Source organism: Gracilinanus agilis, chromosome 3, assembly GCF_016433145.1.
Source record: "Gracilinanus agilis isolate LMUSP501 chromosome 3, AgileGrace, whole genome shotgun sequence".
Taxonomy (NCBI): domain Eukaryota; kingdom Metazoa; phylum Chordata; class Mammalia; order Didelphimorphia; family Didelphidae; genus Gracilinanus; species Gracilinanus agilis.
The window spans coordinates 180,092,914-180,106,315 of NC_058132.1; the positions used below are offsets into that span (position 1 = coordinate 180,092,914).

The window sequence follows — 13,402 nt, forward strand, 5'->3', positions numbered from 1 at the left end:
TATCTATCTGCTCCTTTGAATAGTGTTTATCTGGAAAGTATGATGAGATTTGAGCTATCTTTTGATTTCTTTCTTATTTGGGGGAAAGGAAAAACTCCATGCTCTAGATTCAAGGCTTGACTTAATACCAGTTCTATAGTGAACATATCATAGCAAAAGCAAAGAAATCCATGTATCCAAATCATAACAAAAATAAATAAGAGAAGGTATATCTAAGAGAATATATACCAGATAATACAGAGTGAAGAGACTTCTTCTGTTGGGAGTGAAGTAACTCAGCTCAACCAAGAGAGAGGATCCTAAAACTCTCCAAAGTCTTTACTGTAACAAACTGGGAATAGGGATGTGATGGAGACTGCCAGCTCCTGTCATGTGTTTCCAGAGTCTTTTCTTTCTGCAGCCCAAAGTGGAGCGGGTTTTATTCATCTTTTCTTTTGAAGCTGAAAGCCTGAAGTGCCTTGATGTTTGAAGAAACCTGAAGAAGGCTAATGCCCAAGAATCCCAAAGAAGGCTGTCTCTGAGGAATCTCAAAGTGGGATTCAAAGGGCACTCATGTTTGGAGAATCCCAAAATAAACTAGTGAAGGCTGGACCTCTCTTGCCTCTCACCAACTCTTTTTTGCCCCTCACAAAGGAGGGGCAATAAGAAAAGAGGCCTATAGCAAAGAGTTTTGGGACAGGAATTGAGAGAGGAGACTTGGGTTTATTTTGTCATTGAGTCATTCTTTGCTGTTAACTCATTCCTGTGTAGTTTGAAGAAGAGGCTCAAGTTTTGTGCTCCTCACTTTTTGGTGAGGACTTCCATTTACTGGGATTAAGTCATTAAACTTTTCTCAGGAATGCTCACAAATCAGTTTTCTTTTTTTTTTTTTCATTTCATTTACTGACCAAGGCTTTCTGATTGATATTTTACCATTTATGTTGCAGTTTCTTTTCTTGAGGGAGGAGAGTGTTCTAATTCCCATATTTTATTTCTCAGCATTCTCCCACTGCTTCCCTTCCCTCTGGGTCAGGATTTTTAATTATCATGTTATTCTTGCTTTAAAGAAACAAAAACAACTGTGCATCTTCAAGACATCTGTCTGTTAGTTCCCAGAGAGAAGTTTTCTTAAAAAAAGATTGTGATGCAAAAATGACAATGAAAACAGGAAATATACTTCTTCTATCTTAAGCAAACTTGTCCTTCACAATTCAATAATGGTTAATAGTTCCTGAATACGATTAGGCAATTTTTGTTCTAAATCATTATTGTGCTGTATTCATTTCCCATCCCATTTATTAGTCTCCTTGGGAAGCTATGTGCCTACCTTGCCTAACTAAAGACTAACTAAGGACACAAGAGCATCCTTCTAAGGTTTTATTCAGTGGAAGAAAAAAAAAGAGACTTTCACCCATCTGTCCTAGGGGTCCATGGAGGAGTTTGATCACAATTAGTTCTTTTTTAGGTACATTTTGGACTAGATGACCTCTGAGGTTCCTGTGATTCTCCATTGGAAAATCAGAAGACCTTGTTTCCAATTTCACCTATGCCACTTACTAGCTCTGTAACCTTAAGCATGTCACTTAACTCGTTGAGCCCAAGTTTCTCTATTTGCATGATGATTTGTCCCGCCTATTTTTTGGCCTAGTGTATATAAATTCTGATTCTACTCATGTGACCTTGGGCAAGTTATTCCATCCCTCTTGGTCTAATTTTCCTCATCTATAAAATTCAAGGACTGAAATAGATAATCTCCAAGATACCTACCTGCTCTAAATCTAGGATGCAATGATCCAGTCTGCAAAGGCAGCATGGTGGGGTAGAAGGAGTGCTGAAGTTGGTGTCAGGAATCCCTGGTTCAAATCCAGCCTCTGGCAATGTGACCACAATGGGGTTGCTGAATTCCTCTGAGCCAACTATAAAATTGGGATGAGAATAATGATAATGATGATGATCAATCAGTAAACATTTATTAAGTGCCTGCTATGTGCCAGGCACTGTGCTAAATGGTGGGAATACAAAGAGAGTCAAAATGATGCTAACACCAATCTCACAGTTTTGCTGAGGCTGAAATGAAATAATACATTGTAGTTTATGTAAATTAAATATCAGTAGTTCTTATTAGTATTATCATATAACTTTGTAGTTATTTTTAGTCTTATCTGACTATTTCTGGCTCCCTTTTGGGTTTTCTTGGCAAAGATATTGGAGAGGTTTGCCTTTTCCTTTTCCAGTTCATTTTATAGATGAGGAAATTGAGGCAAACAAGATTAAGTGAGTTGTCCAGGGTCACACAGCTACTAAGAATCTGAGGCAAGATTTTAAATAAGGAAGATGAGTCTGCCTGACCCCGGACCCAGCTCTGTATTACATAACTGCATGTTTTTATTGTGAGAAGTAGCATTCTGAACACTGACATATCAGAGACTTAGGTTTGAGTCTAGGCTCCCATACTTGTGAGCTAGATGGCAGTCACTTCACCTCTTCAAGTCACAGTTTACCCATCTGTCAATTATTAGGATAAAAAATAATAAAGGCTGCTATAAATATAAAAATTAGTAATTTAATTAAAGCCATGCTGATAGATGAAATCATTAGACCACACACTTGTAAGAATTCAAAACTGCCGCCCTAGCCATTATTGTCTCCCGTCTCTTCCTGAGTCTGCTGGCCAAGAGGCCACTCCCCCCTAACCCAGGAGATTTAAACTGTTCTGTGTGGAGACCTAGGCGTCCCCACGCCAAAGAACCGGAAACAGAAACCCGTTGGACCACGGGAAATGTAGTTTGATAATTTCCACATGTCCATAGAAAATACATATACTTTTAGATGGCATCTCCCAAATTTCACTTTTACACAATTGGGGATAATGGTACTTGTACTAAGAATGTACAGAATTATGTTACATAAGTAGTACAACCATATTATGTAAGTATGTTACGAACCATTACACAAATGTAAGCCATAATCATTATTACTGTTTCTATACAAAAAGTCTGTGTATAGCTTGCTTAGTTCCCACCCACAATGTAACCAAAAAGCATGGGCCTTCCCCAAAGACTCCATAAGCCTATAAAATACAGAAAGTGGCCCAGAATGAGATTTTCAGATTCCTTCTAGTCCTAGAAGATGATTTTGTGGCATATGTTATAATATGTCAAAGGATGAAATATACCAAATTGTGATCAAATTTCAAGAATTACTAGATAAGACTTACAAAAGGATATTTTAAAAAAATTCTCCAAAGTTAACAGTTAAGGGATGAAAGCAAACACCATCCCAAAAGCTCAGGAAGAAATGGGGGGCTGTGCAGACATAATGATCAGAACCAAGGAAATATTTTTCCACCTTACATTGTATAAGTGCATTAGAGTATAATAACATTACTTGACATAAGTCTGAAGTTTCTCAAGTGTTTTCACACACATTATCTCATTTATGTCTCTAATTAACTCTAGGAGGTGAGTATATTACAATCATTATGATCTCGATTTTGTAGATGGGACTTCAGGCCCTCCGAGATTAAGGGGCTTGACCTTAAGTGGCAGAGTTAGGAAGGATGTCTGGGCACCTTTGGAATCCAAGTTTTCCTTGATTCCAAGTCCAAAGCTTTATGCACTATCCCATGGTGAATTTAGGGAGTCTGTGATTATATTAATAACTGATCTTAATGAAAGTATTCAAGTTCATTTGTAAGATTGTATTTCCATTGAACTCACTTTTCTTTTTCTTCCTTACAGATATTCCATACTGCACCAGACCCAAATATTCCTCTTCCTCAACCTCAGTCTCGGTCAGGATCCAGAAGGACAAGAGCCATTTGCCTCTCGACTGGCTCAAGGAAGCCCAAAGGGAGATATACTCCATGCCTGGCAGAGCCAGATAGTAAGTGTGGCATGACCTTTTTGAAATGTTTTCCTCTTTTCTAGCCCATTCTTTCATGGCTCTATGACTCTCCTGTTGGTGATTAGTGAGAGAGAAAATGTTCTTGCCAGTTCTTCAGACTTTCTCTCTCCTATTCTCCATTTATAAAGTCCCTGTCAACATGTAGTATCAGGGTGCCAGGGACAAGCATATTAGACCAAATTCATTACCACTGCAAAGGGGAAAAAAAAAACAACAACCATTCTTCTCACTACCCTTTCTTCTGCAGCTGTGATTAAGTACATTGGGTGCTTTCTCTGTAGCAGGTTTTGTCCTGGCGCAGAAGTGGCTGCAAAGAAAGCCAAAGTGGGTCTGACTGAAGCAGTCATTTTCTTTCCTCTTTTTACATTATGTTCTTAAAGCCTCATCTCTTGGGTATCATAAAATGCTTAAAAAAAAAGAAAGAAAGAAAAACAACATTCCGACTATCTTGGTATAGAGAGCCAAGCACCAAGGTGATTTAGAAAGATAGCTACTGCCAGTGATATATAGTTTCAAAAAACATTGGGAAAGGGGATGTTTTCCTCATTTCTTATTTTTTTAAATCCTTACTTTCTGTCTTAGTTTTAATTCTAAGATAGAAGAGTGGCAAGGGATGGGCAATCAGGGTAAAGTGACTTACCCAGGTCACAAAGCTAGGAAGTATCTGAGGTCATATGTGAACCCAGGTCTTACAATTCTAGTCTGGGGGCTCTCTATCCATTGTGGTACCTAGTTGCCCCAACCTCATTTCACTTTAATTTTTGTTACATGCCCTTCTCTCTCCAACTCCTGCTCAACTAGTCACAATTTTATAATTGTTAGTACGGCATGATGGAACTAGGAGTAAGAACACTTGGCTTTGAGGTCTCTGTCAGACACATTGTGAGTCTACAGGCAAGTCGCTGAACCTTTCAGAGGTTCAGTTTCCTCATTTCTAAAATGAGAATGATAATAACTAGCCACATTTTTAAGATTTACAAAGGACTCTCCTAACATAAACCTATGAGGATTTATACTTTGCAAACCTTAAGAAGATATTTAAATGTGAATGGTTGTTATTATAGAAAGATGATCAACATGGTATAAAGGGGAGAAGGCTGTCCTTGGAGCCAAGAGTCCTGCTTAGGAAACAGAGTCTCTGTGTGATTATAGGCAAGTCATTAAAGCTTTCATTGCCCTCATACAGTTCTTTTTAAGATTATAAATTTCAAACAAGTTGCTGGTCTGCATCAGTGGAGGGATTTTCCATCCATACCTGGAGTTTCCTATATCTGTTATAGACACAGCCAATAATTTAAATGAATTCAACAGATATTTATTATGTACCTACTCCGTATATTTTTCTCTCATTTACATGTACATATTTTATTCCTTTGGGTATCCTGAGACAAATATAATCTGCTGTATAATTTCCTATAATATACTGCCTTCTTTTATAACCTATAGCCCAGAGCAGCTCTGGGGTAACATGGAACCCATTTGAATTGTGGAAGATTATCAACAAAAGTTAATAGTATTTGATTCATGCCTAAGCCAAGATTTTTCCTAGGAATATCAGAATTTTATTTCTTATAGTTGTCATATGAATACTTTCAGTTCTCTTGCAAGTGCCAAGCTACTGAGCATGAACCATAGAACAAGTTTATTATATGCACACACACACACACACACACACACACACACACACACACACACACATACACAATGGAAGTGACCATGACCTTAGGGTAGCTTCCAAATCTAAGAGCCTGAATTCCTTGGGAGGAGCTTTTGGCAACCAGGTGGGTATGTCGATGTAGCCAGAATCCACCATGAAAAAGAGGGTATAGCATGTTCGGGAAGGACTAGCTCCAATGGTTTATGGCTTGTCAAGGTCTTTTCAGGGCTACTCATCTACCTTTAGGGTTCACATATCACCCAACAATCTCAACTGTGGTTCCAAGAGCATGGGAGCATGGGCATTGGGCAAACCCCAATAAAATCATCTCAGCAGACAGGTTAAACCAGGTTGAGGATAACCAACAAGCCTCAAGAATGTCAGTGAGTTGGGGGGGGACGCCTTCTCCAAGTATGCAAAGACTTCCTCCACTTGGAATGGACAGATGAGAACATAATCTACTTAAGACACCATGCTTTGTTGAAAAAAAAAACAAGGAAATATGACCCAGTTCGTGCTATCCATGGGGGAGGAGAGGAGGAAATGGTGGAATATACAACACATACACATAAAAGTACAATTCAGTGTAGGGTGTGATAGAGGAAAGGGGAGAGATCCAAAGTTTTCTCAGAGCTTCAATGGCATCCTATATTCCTGTAACATAAAAGAAAACTCCAGTAAAAGAGCTTTTGTGTTGCAGAATTATTAGCTACAGGAGATGAATTTGCCCTTTGCAAATTTGGAGCCGTTTGGAATTTGCCTGCTGATGGCTAATAGTGATATTAAATGAAAAGGGATTCAGTTTTATCATATCTTAATAATGTCTCTTGGAGTAGCAGGAGGAAGAAGGAAACAATGTGTTATTAGGGCATTCCTTTTGACTCCTTATTTAGTCATCAATGAAATTCTGTTCACATTGTTCCATTACTCTGGGGTCCTGCCATCAGGGACAAATTTTGATATTACAGGTATCACTTCCACCTCACAGGGGTTAGAGGCACAGTGTCCCCACAACCCAGAAAATCTGTGTAAAATTTCTTGGCCTTCCCTTCATATTGGAGAAGTCTAGATTTTATCTTTTTTTCTTTTTGGGTTTTTTACTGTACCTTATTATAAAATTTGGGTTAATTATTCGGTCATAGATTATATGTAGGTCAGTGTTAAGTAAATATAATATGATTACTACTAATAAATACAATAATAATAAAGAATAATAAAGAAAAAATTAAAATATGAAATAAATATGAAAATTAACTTTTACTCATTTTAACTTTTTAAAAATTGTATATTTATACTATTAAAAGATATAATATGTTGATATTATATAATACCATATGTATATTTTGTGCATTTCTGAGTTTTTAAACTTTTTCTGTCATCTTCTGGCCTTTATATGTCATCTACAGCTTCTGCAAAACTCACCCCAAATTCTCATTTAATTTCTTATGCCAATCCATGATATATTGAAACCAAGATGGGGGAAAGTCATGATGCAGAAAGAATAACTGTACTTTGGCCTCATGGTCCATAAATACTTGAGAAAAATTTTTATATATGTATGTTAATATGTTTGATTATATATTTATTGTATATATGCACATCCCTACATGCATATATATCCATGTGTGTGTTGTCATAGAAGAAAATATAGCCACCTATTATGAACTTTAAAATATTTTTTTAGTGTACTGAGAAGAATGATCAGTAATAGCTATAGGCCTGGAATTTTAGTGACTATAATAGTTGTAAACCTGCATTATAAACAAGAGAATGTAAAGGTTTAAATGGTGCTATTATTAACAGAAAACTCTCCTTTTTCTCCCACACTCCCCATGCCAGGTGATTCATACAGTAGCAGCCCAGATAGTACCCCTATGGGCAGCATAGAATCACTCTCCTCTCACTCATCGGAACAAAATAGCACTACTAAATCAGCTTCCTCCCAGCCACGGGAAAAATCTGGAGGCATCCCCTGGATTGCATCTCCACCACCTTCCAATGGACAGAAAAGCTCAGGTCTCTGGACAACAAGTCCAGAATCAAGTTCTAAAGAAGATGCATCCAAAACAGACGTGGAGTCTGACTGTCAGAGTATTGCATCGGTCACTAGCCCAGGGAATATTTCCCCACCAATAGACTTGGTCCAAAAGGGGCCATATGGGCTGTCAGGATTGAAGAGATCTGCAGCTTCCTCTCTCAGATCAATCCCTGCAGGTGAAGGTAAGCAACTCAAAGCTTATACTTTTGTCACATTATCAGTTGCTGGATTATTCAGCACAAAAGCTAAGAAGTTTAGGTACTAATGATGCCTATTAACTTTGTTCATATACTTCTATCTGTGAGAACTCCTTTACATTGTGATTTTTGACTAAATTTTTCCATCCTAGGGAGATGATGCCATTTATCTGTTATCTCCCCGAGGATGGTCTGCTGTGCACTGAATGTTCTGTACATTTCCATTTTAGTTAAAAGAAAAGAATTTTTTCTTTTGTCCGTTTTGTAATGTGCATGCCCTGTGATGTTAGCTTTATTTTGTCTTTATGATCTTTGGGGTCTTCTTTATAGGAAACAAAAGCTATAGTGGATCCATTCAAAGCCTAACTTCCATAGATTCCAAAGAGACACCCCGAGCACCACCAAATCCTGACCTTCCTCCAAAAATGTGCAGGAGATTGAGGTTAGACACTTCATCAAGCAATGGATATCAGCGACCTGGTTCTGTGTAAGTGATGAGGATCTTAGGATTCATCTTTAATTTTTTAATCTTCATTTTACTATTAAGTAGCATATTTAAATTGGCAAGAATACTAGGAGATCTTGAGATATGAGCTTGTATTCAAGGTCTACAAATGAGTGAACCTGGACAAGTTATTTTCTTTCTTTACTTGAGGCCTCCTGTTGTAGAATAGATAGAATAATCTATGTCCCTTCACAAGAATATTTTACAAGCCAATTTTGGATTAAAGAATGACTGTGCCACAGCAGATAGAGTTTTGGACTTGGAGTAAGGACTGTCTTACTTGGAGTAATATCCTTCCTTTCACACTTGAACCTCTGAGGCATACATGAGCTGTGATCCACATTGGTTTTCACCCTGGCAAAATCATGAGATGTAATTTTGAATTAATATTATGAATGTAAATTTGAGTAATAATATCCTGTAGGTTATATTAGGATTAGAGAATATAAGGTCATGTAGTGAAACACTTTGAGTTCTTTCGGAGAAAGGCATAAATTCAAGTAGGTAATCAACTTCACAGTTTAGTAAGAGACTCTGACACTTATTTCTAGTTTAATGTCATTCTTATGGTTCATACCTCATTTGGCTCATTCACCTTTATTTTCGTATCTAGGTAAAAATACTCACTTATTTGAAAAGTTTCTTCCAAAGCACACTCCTTTCTACATAGGGAAAAATGAGTTGGGGGAGGAGAGTGGAGAGGAAAAAAATTACTAAAATTTTGAAATAAGTTATTGAGTGAATGGATATGGGTGGGAGTTGGTATTGAGTGAATGGATATAGGTGGGAGGAGGTAAGGTTGGTATGGTATATGATAGAGGAAAAAGTTAATGATTTAGAAAGAGTGTTGGTAAATCAAAAAAAGAAGAAGAGGAGGAAAAGTGAAATAGCTGCCAGAAGGAAAGAAGAAAGGAAGGAAGAGAGAGAGAGGAGGAGGAGGAAAGGAAGGATGGAGAGATACAAAGAAGAAGGGATAAAGAAAGAAGAGGAGCAGGATAGGAAAAGAGAGAGGAGAAAGATGGAGAAAATTAAGGCCTATTCAGTTTTTCTGATATCAGGGTTTGATAAAGCTAATGGTTCTGAGTATTCAAGCCTTCTTAGAGTTGGAAATGAGCTGTAATTCTGAATGAGGAGAATTTATCTTCTCATAGTTTAAAGTCTTGCCTAGCATACTGCTTCGGACTTTCCCCGGTCAAGGAAGGACTTAGTCGCTTGTTTGCTTCATAATACAGTCAAAAGAGCACTAGATTGGGAAACAGCAGACTTGGTTTCATTTCCAGTTTCATGACTTACTACTTAAATGACTTTGGCAAGTCATGATAGGTTCTTTGGACCTCAGCTTAGACCAGAAAACCTCTGAAGTCCTTTTCACCTCTAAATCTAGGACCCCAATATACCACTTTAGTAGCCTGAGGAATGAGGTGTCTTCAAGTTGTGTAACCATTATATATAAAACAAAGTTTAACGTAAGTATATGGGTTAGTCTGGCTTAGAATTCTTACAAAACAGGTTTTGGCTCAGAGGGTAAGGATGAAAACATTCTTAATTTTAATCTAGTGGGTATTACTTTGTCAAGCCATTTTGTCTGTAGCAGTATTAGTAGATTAAATTCATTATTTTTAATTTTTTTTTCATTATAATTAGCAATAAAATTGTTTTGATTCTGAAATAAAGCTACTCTATTGTTGAATCTTTGACTATATACCTTTTTTTAATGGTTGAACTTTAAAGTAAATCTGTATTTTAAGTGAACCTGTCAATGGAGAAAAGAGTTGTGTCAATTCCAATTTTCCATTGTATAAATCAGAGTTTAAGGCAATATATACTTTGGTTGATAGTGTCTCTTAGGAATTAGAAAAAAGGGTATTTCTGTTCCATCTTAAAACTGAGGAGTTCTGTGCTTGTCACAATAAATGCTATTGACTAACAGATAAAAGTACACTTTTTAATGACCTAAAATATCATTAATGAAAAAGAAAAATCATATCATCTTCTACTGTTTACTTAAATATTTTGGAGGTTTTCTTCTACCTCCAATGATACAGATCCCAACTTCTCCATAGCTTCCAATCTTGTTTGATCCTTGTACATATTTTTCAATAGAAAATCCAGTAGAAATGTTAAACAGCCTCCCTCTTTTTTTATTGCCCCAAGAATGGCTTTAAATATACTACTTGAACTCTCCTCTTATTATCATTCATTCTCACTACATGCCTAAAACATTTGAGAGTGATTGGTGCATAGATGGGAGAGATGTTTCAGAAGTAGAATTAACAGGATTTGATAACTGATTGGATGTAACAAGTGAGGAATACAGAAGTGTCAACAATAACCCCCAATTTTCAAACATAGGAGACAGAATGAAATATTATAGTGTTATTGAAGAATGAAATATTAAGGGATAAATGAGGTCAAAGTTAATTTTTGGACTATAATCTATTTTGAGTCAAGTTGGACATCTGGGGTTAAGAAGAGAGTTCAAAACTGAGATAAATATCTGAGTCATTTGTATAGAAGAAATAGTATTGAAGCTCTGAGAGGCAATAAGATTGCCAAATGAAAGACTAGATAGAGGGAAGGACATGAAAGGAAGCAGCAAATGAGCAGTTTGATCATTGGAAAAAGAACCAGGAGAACATATTATCTTCAAAGTGAAGAAAGGAGGTGATCTCTAGTAGGAAGTTATGATAGAAGAATAAAAACTGCAGAGAAGCTAATGGATGAGGATTAAAAAGTGGCCATTAGTTTTGGTGATGCTTCTTGACCCTAGGACATTTTCAGTAGAAGAGTGGAGGTTAAATTTATATTCAAAAAGTTGTGAGCTAATCAAGATAATTGAGTATAGGTAACTTTTTCAAGAAGCTCAGCAATAAGGAGAGGAGATGGTAGGCCATCTTGTGCAATAGAAGGGTCAGAAGAAGAGATTTAAATATGTTTAGAACAAATAGGAAAGAGTCAGTGAAGAGACTGAATATTCATGAAAGGGCCTGGGATGAATAACTGCCAAAGCAAGATCCAATGGAGAACAGATGTAGCAGTATCTTATTTTCTCCATACGTCCTTGTTAGTTTTGGGTCCACATCTGTAGATTTGATCTGTAGAAAATAGTTTATAAAAACCAACTTCTTCACCTAAATGACTTCTTCATTTGTCAGATATGCTGTTGATGTGTATACTAACCATGTTGATAAGCAGAAAAAAACATATATTGGTGGTTTATGTCTTCTTAGGTATACTTTTGTAATTGGAAACATTTTCTATCTTTTTAATTCTTTTGGAAGATTCCTGAAATAATCTTGAAAAACACCTTCAAATTAAGTCTCTTTCACTCTGGATTTCTTCTGTATATATGTGAATATATACATTTACATAAAATATGATGAGTCATCTTTGTGAAGATTGGCATTATTAGTGCAAATTTCATTCTGCTGTTTTAATTTTATATAGACATTTATTACATATTATGTATATATTATAAGTGTTTATCTGTATATGTGTGTATACATGTGTATACACACATATGTATTATTGTTGTTCAGTCATGTGTAATTCTTTGTGATCCCATTTGGGGTTTTCCTGCAAAGATACTGGAGTCATTTGCTATTTCCTTCTCTAGGTTATTTTACAGTTGGAGAAACTAAGGCAAATGGGATTATGTGTCTCTCTCCAATATCACACAGCTAGTGAATGTCTGAGTCCAGATTTGAACTCATTAAGATGAATCTTCTTAGGAATTCTAGCAATTCTATCCACTGCTTTACCTAGCTGCTTGTGTTTTCTGTTTGTGTTTGTGTGTGTCTGCAACTGTGTTGGAGAGACAGAGAGAGATTTAGTCAGATCCAGCCACATTTCTCCTCTTCCTCACCTTTATATACCAAGTCCTGATGTGACAGACCCTAAATATATGGTTTCATTACCATCACCAGTTTTGAAAAAATAGATTACTATAAAAATATGAACAAATTTCTTCTACTTAAAATAATATGCTGCCCTCCTTCTGGATCAATTTACAAAGACAATCAGAATGATTTACTTGGATGTCACACAAAGTTCTCTAGTCTTATTTGCTTAAATGCATTTTTCTCTTTGATGAGGTAGTGCTACTGCTTCAATTTTGTTTTTCTTTTCCACTGTTTTATAAATGAGTTCTTTATCTAAATTTGTATTGCCCTAGGCTGTCATATCTCTTAACTAAATAGCATGAAAATCAAGAGCCTACTGGCCCTGATGACTTCTTCCTTTTTTTCTTATTGTGGTAACTGTTTTCACAGATAATCGCAGAATCACACAATCTCAGGTAAGAAGGGACCTCAGTGGAAAATCTAACTCGTGGAACTAGAATCCTCTCTACAATATTCCTGATGAATGATGTTCCAACCTTTACTTAGAAACCTCCAATGAAGGGGAGCTCACCCTCTAAGGCAACCCATTTTATTCTTGGGTAGCTCTAATAATGAAGAAATTTTTCCTCCTTTTCCCTGACATCAAACTCAAATTTATTTCTTTGCAACTTTGATCTAGGACAAGCAGAACAATTCTATTCTTTTTTCCAGATGATGACCCTTCAAGAACTTGAAGACAACTATCACATATTCCTTAAGTCTTAAAATGAACTTGAGAAACTCCACTATTCTTTGTTGCCCTCTTCTTGACACTTCTTAAAATGTATTCATTTCTTTGCTTCATCATTTTGCAATGTATGTTGGGTCATAGGCTACAAACATCTTCACAATGCACTTTCCAGAGTCAGTTACCTAAATAGCCAATGAAATGACGTCCCTTTTGCCTTTGGTGACACTATTAAAACAATTCTGGCTATCCTTTCTCTGAGGAGAACATGCTAACTATCATTGCATTTAGGTATAATTTCTTCTTTTTTCTTCATTATCATCATCACTAATAGTATTTTAAAAAGCTTTAACGTTTACAAAGTTTTACAAATGGTATCCCATTTTATCCTCACAACAACCCTGGGAGTTTAGTACTCTTCTTATTGTCACCATTTTAGAGATGAGGAAAGTAAGGCAGACAAGTTAAGTGACTTGGCCATTCACCCAGCTAAGTAAATATCTGAGGCTGGATTTGAATCCAGATCTTCTTGACTCCAAGCACTATATTTT

The 13,402-nt window shown here is 36.4% G+C and overlaps 1 protein-coding gene across 1 annotated transcript in view; it reads left to right on the plus strand.

Moving 5' to 3' along the window:
• Positions 1–13,402, plus strand: part of ARHGAP42 (Rho GTPase activating protein 42) — a 408,927-nt gene that overhangs the window by 375,689 nt on the left and 19,836 nt on the right. Inside the window, exons 19-21 of the mRNA XM_044668392.1 lie at positions 3,720–3,864; positions 7,382–7,762; positions 8,108–8,264. Coding sequence (XP_044524327.1) covers positions 3,720–3,864; positions 7,382–7,762; positions 8,108–8,264 — 683 coding nt within the window. The remainder of the gene's footprint in view (positions 1–3,719; positions 3,865–7,381; positions 7,763–8,107; positions 8,265–13,402) is intronic.